Raw genomic sequence first — 21,440 nt, forward strand, 5'->3', positions numbered from 1 at the left:
TTTTTTTTTTTTTTTTTTCCTGGAGCAGGGAGGAAAGAAGAAGCCCCTGAAGGCCGCCAAGAAGGGTCCCGTCGAAATGACGGAAGAAGAAAAAGCTTTTAAAAAGGAAATGGCCGAGAAGAAAAAGTACGCCAGCAACTCTCCACCGCATCTCATTCGCGGCACGAGTGAAGACATAGTGTAGACTACGCTACAGTGGCAATATAATTTTATTCAATAATGTCTTCCAACAGATGCTTGTGACATTGGGAATGACATTTCAGTGTGGATACACTATGACATGCTCATGTGCCTTACATATATATGTACCTTTTTACTTGCTCCCGTGTGTTACTCCCTTTTCCTTTGCTCATACCTCTGATCCGTCCCATGTTTCTTGCAGGGCCGAAGAAGAAGCTAAGCAGAAATTGTTGAAGGCCAAAAAGAAGTAAGGGTCTACTCGAATAGCTACATAGAACAAGCAAAATGATGAAGGAGATCCACACCAGTAATGATACCCCTTGGGGTCATTCAATGGATCTCGTTGTTCCAGAAGACAACACAGACGAGAAGCTGGTCATACGCGAAATCCTGCCTAAAGCACACCAATTTGACGCTTTTTTTTTTCTTCTTTTTTTTTTTTTTTAATTTTTTAAGTTTAACCGTATCGTAAACAATGCGCAAATTGTGTGCACTAAGCATGCAAGAAAGAAATTGTCGCAGCTCCCGTTCGTTGAACTTCTTTAGCCCGCGAACCTTTTATGCTCAAAAAGGGGAAACGAAGAAGACGTTTTTGTCTGTCCACTGATTGCAACAAAATTTGTGTCAGTTCTTGGCGACGAAAAAAGAAAACTTCGTCCCATGTACGCATGTGTATAGTATGTATAATTCTTTTGTAAAAAAAAAAAATATTTAAAGAACATGACCAAAGCTAAGGTATGCATAGTCGGTAACGACAGGTAGCCCTTCTGCGCCGAGCAGCAGCGAACTTTACGTCTGTGCAAGCTGCACCTGGAGATAAACGAATTAACTGCGATACGCATATAAGGCAACATATTAATATATACTTATTAATCAGATCAGTGTAAACCCTGACATGACACCCTTTTTAAAACATCGCCGCTCCATGTGTGCTACTTTTAACTTGCATCCGTTTGCTTACATCATAATGGTAGTACGCACATGAGGGGAGAGGGAAGGATTATGTTACTTACACAAGCCCATTGCGCTTAGCTACTCATAAAAAAAAGGTGCTCTTGTAAAACTTAATTTAAAAATATATGATGGGATGATGAACTATACTTTTTTTTTTCCACCACAGGGGATACTTTATTCTTTTGACCGTTCCCCGAGCAGAAAAAAGCAGCCCTGCCGCAGTAAAGGTGACGGGTTTCATTTGCTGGCCTGGGAGAAAGTGGCTATATTTTCTAACACAGTTTTACCTAGTACCTCATTCGCATAATGGTGAAAAGGTCATATGGAAAATAAAAGTTAAAAAAACGTTCGATATGAGCCTACCCATAAATGTTCGAATAAAATGAAGGTTCCATCAAAAAGGATTTTTTTTTTTTCCTATGTTGGCAGCAGATAGGGCAAAACCCCATCAGCCTCACAGGGCGCATACCACTTTATATATTGTACCCCTTTATTCACCGCGAAATGGGTGGATGTTGGAACACAAAAAATAGGGGCATATATATGTACTATATTGTATATGTAAGCACGCGGTGGGGCGAAGCAGTGGGTATAGTATTTTTGTTACCCATCATTCATGGTGCTGTTTAAGCGGAAAGGAGGAAAAAGAAAGTAAGCACTATTTCCGAACACGTTAGCAGGTAGCTCTACCTTTTACTACTCTAAAAAAAAGGAATGGTTGAAGGGGCGCAGTGGTAGGCCTGCAGATAAGCCAACTGTTAAAGGCACCAGGTGCTAATAAAAAAAAAAAAAAAAGCACCATTAAAGTGGGTGGTACAAAGCTGTAGTGTGATGCGACCTGCATTCGGGGAAAAGGTCAAAAATAACAAAAAAGTCACACTACAAATGGTCGCACGTGCGGGTCATAACAAAAAAAAAACATGGCATACATATATATGCATAGGAAAAATATATAAAAGCGTCATAGTACATGTATATTTATGGCACGCGGGAAAGGGCTGCTGTTATATATTGTTATTTATGTATTTTCACCAGTGTCGTGGTAAATTATTTTAACAAAAAATTTAACGTACAGTCACGTAAATACTTTTGCGCATACAAGATAAGGAACACTCTGAAGTAGATTTGAAAATATATTGTAGTTAATTTTTTTTATTTAGCCGCTGGCGCAAATTTATAACTGTAACACGTCGCTTGTAACAAGTTTTCCCATCGAGCGTATTTTAACCTTCGAACTTTGCGAATTTTCAAATTTCCAAACATCCCAACTTCTCACTTGAAACCTTTACGAAAGCAACTGGCGAAAATAAAATGGCGGTAGGAAAAAACAAAAGAACATCAAAGGGAAAAAAAGGAGGAAAGAAAAAGGTCACAGATGTTTTTACCAAGAAGGAGTGGTATGACCTCAAGGCCCCCAAAATGTTTTTGGTTAGGAATTTCGGAAAAACCTTAGTCACGAAAACCATTGGAAAAAGTAAGTCCCCGGAGGAGTTGTCGAGAGGGCGCCATGTAAACGTGATGCTAGCCAAATTGTATCATTAATTTTTTTTTTTTTTTTTTTTTTTTTGGCTTGTTCATACGGAATGTTGCGGTCATATGTTTTATGGCAGCGCAGCGTGATGTTGCACAGCCTATCGACAAATCAGCTTTTTCTGATGCTCTGTTGATTTGGATATGCTGGAGATAGGCTGTTTGATGTGTCCGTTGCGCATTGCCTTGTGTGACTGCGTGAGCGCCTTCACCCTGTTACACTCCCCTGTGTCGCACTTCACCTTATTTCACTTTACTTGTCCTTTTGCGATTCCCCACCCGCGCAGAGTTGGCCACGGACGGCTTGAAGGGACGAATTTACGAAGTTAACCTGGCCGATCTGAACAATGACGAGGACCAAGCTCACAAGAAAATAAAACTGTGTTGTGACCACATCATCAACAAAGATTGCTACACAGATTTCTGCGGTCTGAGCATAACAAGGGACAAATTATGTTCATTGATCAGAAAGGGATACACACTGATTGAAGGATACACGGACGTAAAAACGATTGACAACTACCACCTGAGAATGTTTTGCATTGCTTTCACGAAGAAGAGACCAAATAGAACAAAGACTACTTGCTACGCACAGACCAGCCAAATTAAAAAAATAAGAAAAAAGATGGTTGATATCATGAATGCTGAAGCGAGTAAAGTTTTACTAAAGGATCTTGTGAAGAAGTTTATTCCTGAATCGATTGGAAAAGAAGTGGAAAAACAGTGCAAGAAAATATACCCCCTACAGAACGTTTTAATAAGAAAAGTCAAAATTTTAAAGAGACCCAAATTGGACATTTCAAAATTAATGGAATTGCACACAGACTCTAAGGAAGACGCTGGAAAAAATGTCAAATCTTTACCTGAGTCCAAAGAAGCCACGAACATCTTAAGTGCCGAGTTGAAACATTAGAGGGGTGTTTTGTTGTTCCTCCTTCAGCTGTAGTTTGTGTGTGGGAGGTATATGTAGGGGAGATGTGTATTATGTGCTATAATCCAGTTTGGTTGTTTTCTCCCCATGCGATTGTTTCCTCCATTTCAAAATCACACAAAAATTGTTGCATGTATTATGTGCACTCTCATTCGGATGCTCATTCCGTTTTAATGGTAGTCCCCTCCAGCGTACAATGTATTTTGTCCTACCGCATGTGTGTATATTTTCGTGTATAGTATACATGTGGGCATGTCCACGCGAGAACGTGTGATTTCTTTTTTTTTTTTCTTTTTTTTTCCTTTTTTTATGAATTCATTAACGGAACGGGACTTAATTTAAAAAAAAAATAATAATCGCGGTTTTTACGAAAAAGTTTGCACGTGCGATGAGTTCTTACGCACGGTTGCGAAAGTGATATGTTTCTAAGTTTTGAAGCTGCAAAGGTGCGAACACGTGTACGTGAGCATCCGCCGGGGGGTTGTGTCTAGGCGGTTACCCCCACTTGCGGGCATTCCCGCCTCTACCCACTTATTGCTTAAAACAATGGGGCACAAGGCAATTAGAAAGGGTGTTGCGTGGCCGTCACACGCGCTAATAAGTGAAAGACAATTCACACACTTTTGCAGTAAAAAAGAGTGTGTGTTGTAGGCTATAATTTTTTTTGCATAGTCGTTTGGTTAGCGGCGAGAGCCAACATGGTATATAAGATAAGTACACGTGCATGCTTTCTGGTCACCTTATTGTTTGCCAATACTTTGCAGTCTTATTAGCAGCGGTTTTAGGTCTGTTGTAGAAGTGGATGGTGCGGTGGTCATAAGTGGGTGAAAAGGCGCGCAGGGGGATAAATAATTAGCTAAGCAAAGTGTGGGGTATCTGCCTTCTGCGTTGCTTACCTGCCTCGTGCTGATATTGGACGTGGGTTTTTTTAAAAATTTCTTGTGTTTTCACAAGGACGTCCTTAAAAAAAAAAAAAAAAAAGGGGGCCAGGGCAATGTTTGTGCAGTAACCCTGTTAGGAAGTTTTGCTCATTTGCAGTTTTTCATAACCTATGCGCGGAGACTAAATGGATTAACAAGCACTTACGTTCAGCATGCTCGAATGCTTGGCGACTTCCAGCGCAACGTTTTCCATCCGTCCTTGGAATTCTTTTTTTTTTTCCTCAAGGATTAAATTTTTGTTCACAAGAATGTTGTCTTTCTCTTGTCTAAGCTCTACTGTTCGGTTAATTTTTTGTTTTTTTTTTTTTTGGTATCAAGTTAGGACGGTAAAACATATGCACACGAAAAACAACAAAAAAAAAAAAAAAAAAAAAAATTAAGAAGCGGGGTGAAAAAAACTCCACTCATTCGTGCATATTAATTACATATTTCACTGTACGATCTTTCGGAGAGAACTTTCAAATCGGTTAACACGTCGTGGATCTGCCGTTCGATGCTTTTGTACTGATTTAAGATTTGTTGGTACTCGGTTAGGAAATGCTCATAGTTGGCTTTATTTTCTACCTCCAGCTGCTTAATGTTTTGAATTTTGTTTTCTCTTTGCTCCTTCAGCGTGTTGATAAGTTTGGTTTTTTCCGCTGCTCATGTATGAGGTGGAAAAGGGGGTGAATGGGCATATGCTCATTTGCCTATATAAGTGCGTGCCCCCGGGGAGTAACCTTTTTGGGTGGCTTAGTTACGAAGTTTGACAGATCGGATGAGCAAGCCTTCCCAGGTCAGACAGACCACATGCTCAATGCACAGCGTCATGTGTATCACCTAGAGGAGACGCACTTCCCTCCCCTCCTCACCTAAGTCATTTTTTAGACATTCGATTTTTTCTTTAAGTTCCTTTGCCTTCAACAAATGTGCATCCTCTTTCTGTTTATTTTTATCCTTCCCCGATTTCATTGTTTCGCAAGTTTCGCTTCATGCAAAGGGGAAGGATATGTGTTAGTACAGCGCGCACCAAGGCCCCAGGAGGAGTGTGCTTTGATTTGTGCACGCGAGCATAGGTGGGAGGAGGGCGACCTACAAGGGTCACAGGAGGGTCATTCACTGCTACGCGCGGCCACACAGGGGCATCTATACGCATCATCCGAAAAGAAGATCATTGCTGCTAAACTACAAAGCTGCGAAATTGACCAGCAGGACAAAGACACTTGCGCGGGAATACACTTGTCTCCGCTTGTCATACACAATTCATTCTAGTTTATCCCCCCTCGATTTGGAAACCAGGAGACAAAGAACGGTATAATTGTGAGAAAAAAAAAAAAAAAAAATACCAACATAATGCCCCTGCGGATGCACATCCACTTTGTACCTTCCGCGAAACAAAAATGCGATGTCATTTTTCTACATTTGCGCTGGAACTTTTGTTTGACAGATCGGATGAGCAAGCCTTCCCAGGTCAGACAGACCACATGCTCAATGCACAGCGTCATGTGTATCACCTAGAGGAGACGCACTTCCCTCCCCTCCTCACCTAAGTCATTTTTTAGACATTCGATTTTTTCTTTAAGTTCCTTTGCCTTCAACAAATGTGCATCCTCTTTCTGTTTATTTTTATCCTTCCCCGATTTCATTGTTTCGCAAGTTTCGCTTCATGCAAAGGGGAAGGATATGTGTTAGTACAGCGCGCACCAAGGCCCCAGGAGGAGTGTGCTTTGATTTGTGCACGCGAGCATAGGTGGGAGGAGGGCGACCTACAAGGGTCACAGGAGGGTCATTCACTGCTACGCGCGGCCACACAGGGGCATCTATACGCATCATCCGAAAAGAAGATCATTGCTGCTAAACTACAAAGCTGCGAAATTGACCAGCAGGACAAAGACACTTGCGCGGGAATACACTTGTCTCCGCTTGTCATACACAATTCATTCTAGTTTATCCCCCCTCGATTTGGAAACCAGGAGACAAAGAACGGTATAATTGTGAGAAAAAAAAAAAAAAAAAAATACCAACATAATGCCCCTGCGGATGCACATCCACTTTGTACCTTCCGCGAAACAAAAATGCGATGTCATTTTTCTACATTTGCGCTGGAACTTTTGGCGAAGAAGAATCATTTTGATGCTTTTACAAATAATTGCTCTATTTTTAAGCAAAAAGTGGACATGCGAGAGGAATCTCCCACAGTACCTCCACCCACATATTCATGCGTCTTGCCCGCAAAGGTATTGAGGACATCCTGGTGGGGAGGACAAACTGCCATTTTAAAAAAAGAAAATTTCACCATCGCCCTGTGTACACAAATTGGCTCAGGGATGTAACCGTACAAACGACGTCCCCCACGGTACTTAACTTTGACGTCTTAAAGGAAAATAAATTCAAGTGATGGGAACGCCCTATTTTGCATACACATGTTTATGAATTCCTGGTCGTTCCCTTTGGTCTAGGTGTTACGTACAAGTAACTCTTTTTTTTCTCATGCGACGTGGTAGCTCCCTTTCTCTCCTTGAGTACACAAATGTGTTGTGAAAGGCGCAGATAAAAAGGAAAAAAACAGCCCAGTGTGACTCACACAACTGGTAATTATTACCCATGTAAAATCATTTTTCCTCAGAGTACGCAAAGTTATATTCAAAAGGAACTAATAGTGATTATGAAAAAAAATAAAATAAAACATATTGCTGAATATTACTGCTATGATTAATCGATGCGGTGTGTATACGCATTTTTAAAACCCTCCCTTTTGCGTACTTTTTCTTGCCCACATAAATACCGTTCAGCATTTTTTTTTTTTTTTTTCCTTTTTTATTTTGAGTAAATCGTCCACAGAATGGCTTCAATTTGGTCATCCGCTTAACCTCTTTTATCTTTTAAAAGAATTAAAATTTCTTATGGCCTCTTTCAAAAGAGCGTTTGTTAGTTTTTGTTTTCCTTCCAGGGAACTTGTTGTGTCCCCTTGTTCATGCATATGTTTTGTACTTTTCCACTATGCACGCATGAGAAGGAAAACAAAGACCAGTTAAAAGGGGGAGAGTGCCTGGGGTTACGAAAACCCTGGGCTTCGTTCGGTTCCTCACATGCGCGGACAGTGAGCGTTTGCTACTATTGTCACTTGTTGTTCGTTGCTTACCTTAGGTCGCTTACCTCGTCGTCTCGTCACCGTTTCTCCCCACCGCCAAATAATTGCGTCGTTGAATAACCACCTGGTTTCTTAGCCGCTTCGTACGAACCTGCTTGTGCGGTCTCTCCGTCTTGTCAGGGGCCACCCAGTGAACTGTAAAAGTGTAGGGGAATATGAGCGAGCAGCACAGCGGACAGTACCAGGGGGAACCCCACGCAGGGGTGTATCGCATGGCCAAAGGGAATGTCGCCGAAGCGAGGCACTCCAAAATGAACAACAAGAGGAAAAACTACAACCCGAATAATAATGCCGATGGGGCAGGCCCTCGGCATGATAATCCCCCAATGGAGGGTCATCCGTCCATCGGTTACGAGAGTAAAAAAATGAGGACACTTCCATACGGTGTGTCCGACAGGACAGCGAACAGTGGCGGCAACAGGGGGGCCTTATATGGCGGAGAGAGCTCTGGTGTTAAGCACTTAACGGAAGAGACATACCCGCCCAACTACACCCTCTACTCGAGTCAGGCAAATATCATGACACACCCTAATCGAAATGCCCCCATGAAAAATAACTCAGTTAACAAATGGCCCAATGCCAACCCAAGTAGTGACTTGGGTCCTCATAAAATGTATGTTAACAATGAAAAAAAAAAGGACAACTATAAGAGTAAAAATTTTATGAATAATCAAAACTTAAATTTGTACAAGTACTCCAACAGTTGGAAGAACGTCAGGAGGATGGGGGGTGGTGGACAAAATGTGTCTTCTCGAGAAAAGGGAAATCAACAAAAAATGAAAAGTGGCGACGAGGCGGGGGGTGCCTTTGGGTATGGCAGTGGCGAGCAGGTCGGTTCGGTAAGCGGCCTGAGTAGCGGCCTGATTAGCGGTCCGATTGGCGACCCGATCAGCAATCCGATTGGTAACCCCAATGACAACCCCCATGTAAACATCCCTAGCTGTAGTGCCGTCCCGATGATGGGGACAACCCGCGGCAACAACCTGAGTTACAAAAGAATGAACAGCTTGTCATTTTCCAGACGAACCAACTTTCAAAAGGTAGTACCGGCACAAAAATATACCAATAAAGTTTACCCTAATAAGGCTCTGTCTAACTTGAGTGACAGAGGTAACAAGGAGGAAGTGGATAATAACGTAAATGTTAAAGGGGCAGGGAAACAAAATTTTGTGTTAGGAAAAAATCGAATGATCTTTCAGAACAAGAAGTGGTTTGATAGCAACAACACGAATGATAAAGGTACCGCTGCGGGGTTGGGTGTCCACAAGGGAGAGTCGTCCTCCAGTGGTAGGGTGGACGATGATGTGGTGGGAGGTTCCCCAGAGCAGTGGGACAACAACGTCAATGGGGGCAATAAGGACAATGGGGGCAACGAGGGAACTGCCCTCCCCCAGGAGAATGCACACATTTTAGAAACGCTCTCGAAGTATCTGAATTCGGTAGGCAACAAAGGGACGGCGGACCACAACTCAATATACAAAGCGTTGACGCAAAATAAAAGTAAAGAGTCCTTGATGAACTTACTCGATAATATAAAGCTTTTGGAGGAGGAGGCGTCCAAAGGGATGCCGCCACCGGGAGGGACAGCCACTGGACAAAGTTTAGTTGGCGGTCTGTACAAGGCGGAGAGCAGGATGATGGATGAAAGTAAGAACAGAGTGAAATTTATAAGTAGCTCGTTTAATGAGTTATCATCGAGCATGTTATCGAATGTGGTGAGGGGTGAAATGAGTGCCAGTGGGGAGAGTGTGTCTTCTGTGTTGAGCAATGCTAGAGGTATTCACGACGTGGGTGCTCACAATAAAGTTAGCCACCCACGCTATGACAATATTGGAGGTCACAAAATGGACACATCAAATTTTTCCTGCGCAGAGCCGTTGCAAATGGATCTCCAGAACGACTTTGCTCCTCGGGGGGAGTCCAGTCTGAGTAAGGTGGGTAAGGCAGCCCCGGGGTTGTACGGAATTGGGGACAGGGGGAGACACGCGATAGACGCAGCAGATGTAGCAGAAGGGGCAGAAGCGGCAGACGCAGAGAAGGCCGATGGCTGCGCTTCCTCCGTGGCTATCTTCAGGCAACTTGGGAAGGACCACACAACGTGGGACAAGTGGAAGCATGCAGTGGCCAAGTGCAACCATCAGAAGACACAGACCACATTCGACAAAGTAGAAGAGAGCATGAACAGTAATATAAAAATAACGGAAATTTTTAAATCCAGTCTATTCTGTAGTGAAAGCAAACACATATACAAAAACGCGCTGTATATAAATTACAAAGAAATATGGATGCACAGTGGAAAATTTCTTCAGTTGGAGAATATCTTCCACTTTGGAAAAGCCAAGGAGAAGAAGAAAGAAACGAACATTATCGAATATGCGATGAACTGTTCAATTCCGTTTAGCAGTTTTTTATTTTTTTTTAATAATTTTTACGAAATCACAGAATATTATCAATACAAAATTTGCTTTTTCCTTATTTACAAAATTATTATTATGCATGAGGATGATGAAGAGTATGGACGGTACTACAATTTGGTCATTAAGATCCTTAATGAGAATACTTTAATTTTTTTTCTCCTTGTGTTGATTAACCTGATGGAAAAGTACTCCCTCAAGATGGTTTATTTTGTGAATTTCATTGAGAGGTTACTTCCTGTGGTAACGAAGGGACCCCGTGTGTCTGCAGGAGCCAGCGGCATGGCAGCATCTTCCCCAAGCACTAACCCTAATGGGACAGACAAAAGGATTTTCTTCAACATGCTTTTTTTTAAATTATTCAGGTTAATATTTTATCGAATCGAATTATTTTCCACACAGAAGAAGCACCTACTGATGCTATTTTTAAGGTACATAAAGAACTTCTTACTGAACATTTGCTCCTCTATTTTGATCACACAGTACCTTTTTATAAAATGTGTAGATCTCATGAACAAGTACAACAACCAGCAGTACATTTTGATCAAAACGACTTCCATGGAAATATTTTTGCAACTGTGGAACAATGATTTATTAAAACTCTACATTTTGAAGATTGGAAATGCCCTGGTTCGCTTCCTCATTTTTATGAGCAATGTAGAGTATGTGAATAAAAATATTTTCCCTTTCATTTTGACCCCCATTGAGAATGGTAATCAGGTGGAGATGAGGGATGCCATTGAGGGGATGTTATACAGGAGTAGATATTACACACAGGGGAGGAAGAGGTGGAAGCATTATTATAAAAAGTTTGAAAGGACAAATAAGTGTTCCCTTTTGGTTAGGAGTTATGGTGTTGATGATATTCAAGAGGTTGTTCTGTTGCCCTCCCACCAGAAGGACGAGCAGCAGGAGCAAGATCAGAAGGAAGAGGAACAAAACTCCGTAGTGGAGGTTCCTCCTGGGGGTACCCTTCGCACTGATCAATATGGAAACGTACGGACGGATCTCCGACACGATACGCTCCTCGAGCACATCATGCAAGTACGTAAAAGTTACAACTACTACAAAATTTTGCTCCCCCCTGATGAGAAGAGCTGCCTGAAATTCATCCTTCAACTCAAAAACCGAAACAACAACTTCCACTTTGACCTCTTCTACAATTTATTTATCGAGTCTAATTTGGCCAATTTGATTCACGAAAATAAGGTGATATATTATGTGGAGTTTATAATGAGTAGGGGCACCAATGTGAAGGGGGATGAACAGGGGGAAGAGAATTTCATGAAAGGATGTATGAGCGTACGTGGCCTGCACGGTTTAGTATGCGCAGGGGAGGAAGGGGATGTCCCCATTTCAAGCAGCATTTATTCCCATGTGGACGATGTTTTTCATTCAGTTTTGCGTCCCGACCAGCAGAGTGGTTGCGTTAAAGAGGATGACGAGGACAAGGAGGAAGAGGACCAACCAGCTCGCCTCAAGGAACAACTCTTATTCGACCTGCATGCGATAATTCAACGAAGAAACTGCGTAATGTCCAAAATATACGGCGCGCACATTAGGCTGAGTTTTTTTTTTTGCGTCTTCTTCTACAAGAGTTACGACATTTATAGGATCCTCTCTAGCGCACTTGGAACACATGCCAGGAAGTTTAAAAATTTTAAAAAGGAGAATCAGAAGGCGATTAAATTTATGAACATTAATAACATTACGCACATTTTGACGGTCACCTTTTTGCTCAAGTTTTTGGCCCACTTGGGGAGGTCATCACCTCAGGGAGGAGCTCTCCATTTGGCCGCTACACACGGGAGAGATGTGCCCCGTTTGACACCAGAAGAGGAAGACTTCCTCTCATGCTACCGCCTCCTGGAGCACGGCCTTGGCAAAGACATCAGCACGGCCAGTACGTTCCTGAACTACCTGAACAACGTCATCCTTTATCTGCACGAAAGGAAAAGAGAGAACTTGGTGTTGAGCATGATCATAACACTTACTATATACAACTTCTTAACTCTAATTGGGAAGAAGCAGAATAGAATTGAACATTTGGAGACCCTCAGCTTAAGTGAAATTTGTAATGAAATACATAATAACTGCCTCATAGGGTTGCTATTGAAAGAAAATAATTATTTCATTGACAGCGAGACCAAGTTCACAGAGGTGGAGGACATCTACTCCGTCGAGCTGAATAACCACATGAAGTTTATCCCGACAGACATTAACAAGGAGATCTTCCAGCTGGTCCATTTTAAGAAATACGTTTTCCAGAAGGGGGCATACAAAAAAATTGACATTATAAAAATAGGCAGGAGAAATCCTGTGAACAATTTATACACCTCGGAGATCCTGAACTACATTTACTATAACACGCTGTATCTGCTTATCCATTTTGTTATGAACATTCGTTTTTATGAAGCAATCTTTAGGAGGACGTACAAGGTGAGCGGTGGTATGATTAACCAGGTTGACGGTGAGGGTGTGTGCAGCTTTGTGCGAACTGGGGGAACGTTCAGGTGGGAAGGGGAGGTGGAGGAAGCCCAACCAAATGGGCAACACCCTTCCCTCACCATAATCCTGAAAAAGCAAAATGGGGATACTTACTGGAGGAAAAAAAGGTACATTGTAAAATTTTACAGAAAGGCCAAAAAAAGAATTGTCAAAAATTTGAAGACCTACTTGGTTTCCAGCAATGTGAATAAATTTATGCGCAGCTTGGAGGAGGACAAGTTTTTCTTGAACCTTTTTTTTGAGTTTGATAATTCCCCCCTGTTTCTTCACTCGATTTTGCTCCAGGGTGGTGAGCATACTGATGGAGGAGCAAATGAGGCAAATTCAAATACAATTCCTAGTGTAAATACTGATGCGAATGAGAGTGGCCGTTTGAAGGCGATGGGAATGCCGGGGTCTCTGCTTTGCCGCCATGTAAACATCCTTAAGGGGGTACACAATTTTTGCCTTTTCGTTGAGGATATAAACAAGCTCATTAGCTTTGTCACCCATCGAGGCAAGGGCAGGTGCGACATGGTGAAATGCACTTTTGCGAATTTCCCCCTTGTGCCCGTTGAAGACAATTTCAGCGTTCAGTTTCGCTTCTACACCATTGTGTGGAGCGCTTGGGTTGAGCGTGACAGCGAGGACTCCCCAGTTGGAGTGTCCACGGGTGAACTGTGCGCCCCCTTCACCTATGGCGAACAAAATGAGTGTGCTTTTCATTTCAACGAATTGATAGATCGCGTGGTGAGTACAATTGTGGACGCGAATTACGCGAAGGAGAAAATCGTGTGGTGGTCTGAATTTTTTTACAGCCTGGGGAACTTTGGCGTGGTGAACTTCCATTTACTTTTTTACTTGTGCTCCCTGGTGAGGGGCTTGGTCTGGGGGGGCGCAGAGGTGGGGCACTACACACACCTCGATGTGAACAGAAGGGACCACTTCCCCGCCCGCTTCTCGCATGCCCTGCGAAGGAAGATCCAAATTTGCGAACAGATATATGTGCTGTACCTATTCAGGATAGGCCTCCTCCTGAACGTGAGTCTTTACGAAGCCTTCGATTTGCTAACTTCCTTAATCAGTGCTGTTTTTAACTTTGATTTTTTCCAATTTTACTTGAAGAAAAAGAAGTATCATGTAGAGCAGGGCACTCGGGAGGAAGTCCAATCATTTGTTAACAGTGTGAAAGAAGAAGCGAAGAATATTCTGACCAACTACGATGTTAATGTTTTTGTAGAAAGCATTATCCATATTAGCGATTGTGTGTTTTTTTTGAAAAGCGTAAAAATTTTAATTCTTAAGAGCTACTGTTTTGTTAATGTTCTGTTGCACGTGCTGTCCTTGAGGAAAGTTATTATTGATATGAGCAACGTGGAATGTGTTGACCTTCTCGAAGGGGAAACGGACATTGGGGAGGATACATTTCCAAGTGCTTCGAACAGTGAGGAACGCGAGAAGGATTCTCTTCCTGATTGGAGGAACTACGACTCGGCGGAAGAATCGGAGAAGTTTAGCTCGTCGGACAGTAGTGAAGGTCATAAGGTGGAGGACAATTTGGAGGGTTATGGAAGCTTCTGCAGGGGAAGGCATCTGGAAAAGTCTGCCGATGAGGCGCTTAACAACCGGATGAAAAATCCCAAAGGGGACCACGGAAAGAACGGGGGAGGAAGAAATGGAGAGAAGAAGAAAATATGGATTTTACACATCTTCAAATATTTTGATTGCCACTCATTTCTGTGCTTTGGAAAGGACAAAACGGAAGAGGAGCATTTTTACGAAAAAAAAAAAAATTTCAGAAATTTCTTTTTCCCCTCAAATTTTAAAAAATGGAAAAAAAAAAAAAAAAGTGATCAAGATTTGTGCAAATTAGTGTATACGTTAAAGAAGCGGTTAATCCAAAACGGAAATTTTTTAAGCATGTATAAGCAGGCCTTCTACGTAAAATGGACCTGTCTTCGTATTTTTATTTTGCAAAAGTACCGGTTAAAAATGTTTAACAGCGTTGAGGCCTTTCAGTACATATACGAAAGAATGAACTCCGTGGCGAGAACAGAAAATTTGTTTTTTAAAATTCCAGCGGATATGAATTGGGGTGCGTCCTTCGAAGGCTGCGCAGACATTAGGCACCCCTTCCTCATCTGTCTTTGCCACATCAGCCGCCAGGTGGGGGCTCTGTTGAGGCACCACCGTAAGATGAGCGATCAGCTTGATGAGACAGAGCAGCCTGCCATTCGTGACTCCCCAGAAGCATTACCCAACGAAGAAGAAGCTAAGCGACAACATCAAGGGGAAGCACTATATAACGAGGTTAACATTTATTTAAACAATTTCATTTTTTCCTTTTATCCATATCTTATCAAGTGCCGTTTTTCCTATGACGTATTTTTGAGGCTCCTCAGAATTTACCTGAACATGTATTTGATAATGAAAGAGAGAAATGCCCGTTCTGTGCGCTCTCCCATTTATCTCCTTCTGATGATTTTTGTGCACCACACACATGTGTGCAAATACTTGATGTTTTCCTACTTGACGAGGGTTAAGGAGTATTTGCGTTCTCCTGAACAATCGGAGGAGGATTTACACGAAAACTCGCTGCCGCGTGAGGCGTTGCAGGTTTACTTCAGGTATGCATGGCGAGCCGTCCTCGATGGATTAGCCCGTTGGATATGCTGAGTTTACGCGAATGAGTTGGTGTGATGTGCATCTATAGCATCGTTCTTGTGTCAACTTTTTCGCGTGGCTTTCGCACTGCAGCGTTCACCATTACGCGTGCTTCTCATTATTTTATTTTATTTTTTTTTTTTTTCCTTTTCAGAGAAAGTGTGGAATTTTTTCTGCAGAATTGCACCCAGGAACACCTCCAATTTGACTACGTAGAAATCAGCTGCGACGGAAACGCGCTTTCGCTGTTTTATCACATGTTAGTTGGGAACTTTGCGTAGCATTCGTGGGGGAGCTTTGTTGCATATACAAGAATGGAAGGAAGAGAGAGAGAGAGAAAAAAAAAAAAAAAAAAAACGCGTTGTTGTGTGTACTTGATGGAAAAACGCATTTTCGCGCTTGCGCTTATTCGTTTTTGGATGTTTGTCTATTTTTTCGTTCTTCCTTTTTTTGGAAGTGATAAGCTTGTTTTCTTCGTAATTAAATGTTTTCCTCTTTTTTTGTGTATGTAATTAATTTGAACATTGGAAGTGTCGCTTGGGAGCTTTACGTGTTACTTGCCTCGTTCGTGGCACCATGAAACTTGTTCCTTTTTTTTCCCGCGCTGGGTTGTCGTCTGCTGTGCGTTTTGCACATCTGAGCTTGGAGATTCTCAATTGCGCCCTCCTCCTCCTGTCACCTGCGCGAATGACGAGAATGTCGATATTCACCGTATCCGCCGTACCAGCCAGCCTCGCCATAGTCGCCATCTTCCTCCCTGTCGCTAGGTCCATTTGACTCGCTGGGCGCGCTGGGTTGGCCTTGGTAGTCCGGTTCCCGCCCGCCGAGGAGCCGCAAGTGCAGCTGGTTAATCTCGTCGAAGATGATTTGGGTGAAGAGCATAATTATTTTGAGCTTGTTCAGGTCGCTCTTGCCAAGAGACTTGAAGTAATTACGCCGATTGTACCTGACATACAGCCCCATGTAAGCAACGACCAACAAAACATTCACAGCAATGAATAGTGAATTTTTATTGTATGATGAAAGGAAGAGAAAATATTTTGAAAAAATGCTAAAGAGCAATTCTGGCTTGATAAAATTAAAGTAGACGAGCAGATCGTATCTGAGTAGGGAAATTATAAAGCCAAAAAAGATAGCCATATATTTGAAGAAATAAAATTTAATGTTTTGAATTCGAAGGGATCTGTTTTGCTTCACAACGTGTTCATTGTCTGCTATTTGTTTCAAACAGGTGCTTTGTATTATTTCAAGGTCTCTCTTGAGCATATAGATGCTTTGGTTGCTCTTCAGGTCGATCGTTTCGTCGATTTTGAATATCAATTCGTGTATCATGTTAAGTTCCCTCACGTCTTCATTGCGCATTCCGCTGTGCATGCCGGTGCGTGTGCCAGGGGGGAGGTAAGCCGAGCTTCTCCCGTTCACATGGTAGTCGCTGTCTGTTAAGGACTCGCGGCAAGTGTCATTATCCACACCGCGGAAGTAGGTCCCGTGGTTGTAATGCCCTTTGGCATAGTCCCCGTGTCTTCTCACCCCAGCGTTTTCATTTCCAAAAAGGAGAAACTCTTCTGGTATGCTTCTCCTTTGAGAGTACCTCGAATTTCCATGTCTACTGTCCATGTGCTCCTCTTGCTCATACTGAATGTTACAGCTAAATCTGTTTCTTCTTTCTTGATTATATTTTCGATTAGCTCCTTCTACTTTTCCTTTTTCATATTTCCATTTTTCCTTTTTAAGTATGTCGCTTGGAATTTCTGGAAGATAGATGGTCAAAAACTCGAGTACTTTATACGTGTTATTTCCTCCGTCGTTCATATGAGTGTATTTTAATTTGTTTGCTTCATCCAATTGGTGGAGCTTCTCCACGTTCACAGCTCGTCCACGACCACCACTCGTCCTATTGATGTAGTTGTTTATGCTTGTATGGATTAGGCTGTAGATTGTTGTTATTACTTCGTAGATGAGCACAAGAAAGAATATGCTCACGTTTTTCAGACAGTCCCCGTAGTTTATTTTTTTTTCGAACAGCTTGTCCAGATGTGTTTTAATCTTCCTTTCTTTTGATTTTGACGCATCGGTGTGTTTGATAGGAGAGTGTCCCGTCGGAGGTTGCTCCCCTATTCGCGTCGAGTTTAATCGACCGATGCCCCCCTTAACGACATTACCAGAGCTCAATATTTTGTCCTTAAAGGAGTTGTAACTTTTGGTCAAAATTTTTTTCAAAATCCCTCCTTTCTCTTCTTCGCCAGTACCTTCCCCCTGCACACGTTCGCCTTTCCTCTGTCGCGTTGGGAAGTTGCTCTGATCACCCCCATAATACATTTGCCGATCGTCCTGGTAGGGTTCGTCTTCATCGAAGTAGTGGTCTACATTACCATTGCTGAGTCCTCCTTGGTTATAGCCCCCCTGTTCCTCTCCGTAGTATTGCCCTACATCATCCATGTCACCCCGGTCGTCCACATCCCCCCGCGCACTGCGGAGGGAACTCCTAGAGGCAAAGGCACCTCGGAAATTTCCCTGTTGGCCGCTTCTTCTGCTAATCATTTTGGTGAGCATTTTTGGGAAGAGCAGGACGTTCTGGAAAGAGCGAATAGATCGGTTGAAGAATTCGTGTATCATGTGAGCTTTTTTGCTTAGTGGATTTCGCCAGTCCATTTGGCCGTGTCTACTTCCTCCGGTGTGGTGACCCACATAGGGCTCTATTTGCGCCCCGTCGACAAGAGAAGCAACCCCTTCTGGGTTTGCCAAGCTATACCTAAACAAATTCAAGCTTCTTAAAAAATATTGAGTGAGGTAGAACACTACTCTGTAGAGGTTAACCTTTTGAATCATGTCAATCCTGGTGAGACAGATGGTAACTTTGTTCAACTGATTATCCATGAGGTAGTTGATAATGCGTAGGAGCCTGTTGTTTATGGAGAACTGATTAGAATCCACAAACAGGAAAATTGCATCTACGTATTTGGACAAATTCATAATAATTTCATCATACTCCACATCACATATGTCATTGATCCCACTGGTATCTAAAAAAGATACAGAATTGATTCTGTTCATGTATTTGGTCAGATTATTCTGGTAGCAGATTTTTCCAAAAATGTACTTTTTCACATTGTGTACCTTTTTTCGTAGCTTTTGAAATGGCCTGAACAGATAATCACAATTTTCTCCTGACAGGATTATTTTTTTACTTTGATTGTATGTATTATCCATGCTATGTGTGGGGATGCCAGGAGAGGAGAGATCCTGCTCGTTGGGGTCACCCATATGATCACTGTTCATTTGTGGAGTGTGTCTTTCCCTACTGTAATGGGAAGAGCCATAAGATCCACCCCTATTTGTGCGTCTGCTCACAAGGCCAAACTGGTAGTTGGCATTATTTAACCTCTTAAAATTAAATTTAAAATTATTTTTTATATCTACGTAGGTAATTTCATTTTTCTTGGCGATCGAATTTGTGTTTTGAACATAACTTTCTGTGAACCAATTAATGAAGGAGCTCTTCCCACTCTGAGGGGTTCCGAGTAGCAGGACGGTAGTTTTTTTGTGGAAGACAGAGATGTCCACATTTAAATAATCACTTATGAGGTTTAAGTTCAAGTCATTTATGCATATGCTATTATTGGTGTTGTTTACATTTTTTAAATTTGTGTACCTAGACTGTTTATTGTATATTTGATCTATTCGATTGAGTACATCTGCCATGAAATTGTCATTTTCTTCCCTCAGGTAGGTGGTGTCTCCCGTTAGATAATATTCACTGTTAGGGTTACGATCAAGTGTGTTGCTATTATTAATATTTTCATTCTGTCCACATGTGGCTGATGCCGCTGGTACATGTGCCTCCCTGTGGATTCCCCTTTCTGCATCGTTGCTACTGTTGCAGCTGTAGCAGGAGGAGGCGCCCTCTTCGGCTTCTTCCCCCTCTTTGGACATGGCATTTTCGCTTGAATATTCCTTCGTCATTTGTTCCTTCTTGGATCGGTAATTTGCCAGCAGTTTATTGTAGCGCTCAAATATGACTTCGTTTCCTCTATCCGTTTTGGCCTCTCCATTTTGTTCTTTTTCATTTTCTCCCTCCTCTGCGTTGGCTGTGTCGTAATAAAAATTATTGTATGAGTTGAAATTTATTTGCCTGACTTCGTCGTCGAACTCTTCCTCTTCGTAGTCATCGTCGTCGTCATCATCATCATCGTCTTCCTCGTCTTCGTCAATTTGGTAGTCTTCGTCATCCTCATCATCATCATCGTCGTCCTCCTCTTCCTCTTCTTCCTCTTCCTCCTCCACCTGTGTGCCATCGTAGGCCTGTTGGTGGGGACCCCTCCCGGCCACACAGTTGTTGCCTTTCTTGTCTGCCTTATTAAAATTAACGGCCTTGTCTAAATAATCCATGTCCATCAGACCCAGTTTTTTTTTTTTCTGATTGTGCATAATATTTTTGTAGTTGTTCATGTTCATTTTATTATTTTGGCAGTTTTCGTCATTTCTGTAATTTTCGTCATTTGGGCCGTTCACCCCGTTTTGCGCGTTCGCGCCTTTGGCGTACATATTTGCAGGGTCGGTATGTGTGGGTAATTATATGTGTGTGGCGGGAGCTGTTCAAGTGAGTAGAGACCGATGGGTGAGCTGTTCGAAGGAGCGGCACGACAATGGAAGAGGGACCCTTCTCAGGTAAGAAGACGCACGGAGAAATTACCTCATATGCAAGTATACTTTTACGCGTTTACGTTTTTCACTTGTGCGTGGTGCCTCCAATGATTTTATACTCTATATAGGGTTCCGCGTCAAAGGAGGAACATCAAGAATTAATGCGCTTCCTGACAAAGTCATAACCCCCGGGTGTCTAATGAGGTTGTGTGCATACTGTTAAATGGAGCTCTACCTTTTTTTTTTTTTTTTTTTTTTTGCCACGAGCATTGAGAGATTTCACTCTTCTTAACCACTCCGCGTCTCCTTTTCGACATGGGTATAATTTTTTTTTTTTTTCCCCCTTCAGTCTTATCCCCACCTCGCAGGGCTTCTACTTGGCCACTAGCTTTCCCCCTTTTCGAGGTGGCTCTCCACCGCGCAAGTATAAAAATGCGTTTCCGCGGTGGTCATGCAGGTCAGATCAATGAAAGGTAGACAAGTTTCCTTTTTCTTTCTCGCCTTTCTGGTTTTTGTCACTTTTTTTTCTTTCTTCTCCCCTTTTGTGTTACTTTGTGCAAGGGGAACAAAATGTAAGAGCTAAGCTACGGGCCTTTCCAAGATATGGCCTTCCCCTTACAGCTTAAAGTTGGACGTTAATGTTCCTTTTCGAATGGAGCAAATGGGTAAGATGATTAACTTGCCCATGTTCGTGGGCATAATAGGGGGCACAACGTTGAGCGGATGATCGGCCACACTGCGTTTAGGTCGCTTTTTTTTTTATTGATAATCCTTTTTTTTTTTTTTTTACATGGATACCTTTGACTTTTTGAATAAATGGACAACGGAAAACTTGCACCTGTTGGGACGTGTTATATGTTGCAAGGTTTCTTTTTTCATAACCCCCCCTGGGGATGGATTTGTTCCTTTTCCCCAAGCAAAAACATACATAAATACACACGTACACATATGCCAGACCACTTTGCATTCCTTTTGAATGTGTTTTCAAAACGGGGGTGAAGGGTCGACCCATCGGAACAGGACCCCTTCCTTTTTTCTTCATCGTGGACGTTGTTTCTACGTACGTAAGCGAATTGGTACACAAGTGTTTGATGGTGTGGCGTTCGTTGTGGGACATACCTCCCCCCATTGGGGCTGTCTTGAAGCTTTTTTCACGAATGGGCAGACCAGTAGGAACAGGCGGGAAACCACGTCATTGCAATTTTGAGAATTAGTCGATAAAGTGGACATAAAAAAAAAAAACATCCACGCTGTGCCTTTTTGCAACACCTGCAATGGGGAGAAGGCAGCCTCCCCTGCGCCACCTCATCACATCATTATTTGGTGAAAAAAAAAAAAAATAATAAACACATGCATATGTGCGTACATAAAACAATGCGAACGCAAAACAGCTTGGGCGAGTGGTGTTATGTAAAGTTTCTTTAAATGGAAGTACAGCTAGGTAAAAAAATTTATTTAAACATTTGTTTTGCTTTATTTCGTCCCATTCCGCTCAAGTTCTCTTTTTTGGAGGCATTTTTTTTTTTTTTCCCCTCCTGCACGTGTAAATTGTGCATTCATCTTTA

General features: G+C 42.3%; 4 protein-coding genes across 4 annotated transcripts; 2 read left to right on the forward strand and 2 right to left on the reverse strand.

The window, feature by feature from the left end:
- Positions 1-2,445: 2,445 nt before the first annotated feature.
- Positions 2,446-3,577, forward strand: AK88_03231 (40S ribosomal protein S3a; the record flags this gene model as incomplete). The annotated part of the gene is made up of 2 exons (XM_012480852.1): positions 2,446-2,608; positions 2,952-3,577. The coding sequence occupies 2 exons, from the start codon at positions 2,446-2,448 to the stop codon at positions 3,575-3,577; spliced, it is 789 nt and encodes a 262-aa protein (XP_012336275.1).
- A 758-nt stretch (positions 3,578-4,335) lies between these two features.
- AK88_03232 (uncharacterized protein) lies at positions 4,336-5,487 on the reverse strand (the record flags this gene model as incomplete). Its single annotated transcript, XM_012480853.1, has 5 exons — positions 4,336-4,382; positions 4,492-4,555; positions 4,682-4,812; positions 4,971-5,174; positions 5,388-5,487. 5 exons carry the CDS (start codon positions 5,485-5,487, stop codon positions 4,336-4,338), a joined length of 546 nt encoding a protein of 181 aa, XP_012336276.1.
- Positions 5,488-7,821: 2,334 nt separating this feature from the next.
- On the forward strand, positions 7,822-15,512 carry AK88_03233 (uncharacterized protein; the record flags this gene model as incomplete). The annotated part of the gene is made up of 2 exons (XM_012480854.1): positions 7,822-15,194; positions 15,386-15,512. The coding sequence occupies 2 exons, from the start codon at positions 7,822-7,824 to the stop codon at positions 15,510-15,512; spliced, it is 7,500 nt and encodes a 2,499-aa protein (XP_012336277.1).
- Positions 15,513-15,906: 394 nt separating this feature from the next.
- Positions 15,907-19,776, reverse strand: AK88_03234 (uncharacterized protein; the record flags this gene model as incomplete). Its single annotated transcript, XM_012480855.1, has 1 exon — positions 15,907-19,776. One exon carries the CDS (start codon positions 19,774-19,776, stop codon positions 15,907-15,909), a length of 3,870 nt encoding a protein of 1,289 aa, XP_012336278.1.
- Positions 19,777-21,440: the final 1,664 nt, after the last annotated feature.

The sequence above is a fragment of the Plasmodium fragile genome, assembly GCF_000956335.1.
Source record: "Plasmodium fragile strain nilgiri unplaced genomic scaffold supercont1.36, whole genome shotgun sequence".
In the NCBI taxonomy this organism is placed as follows: Eukaryota; Apicomplexa; class Aconoidasida; order Haemosporida; family Plasmodiidae; genus Plasmodium; species Plasmodium fragile.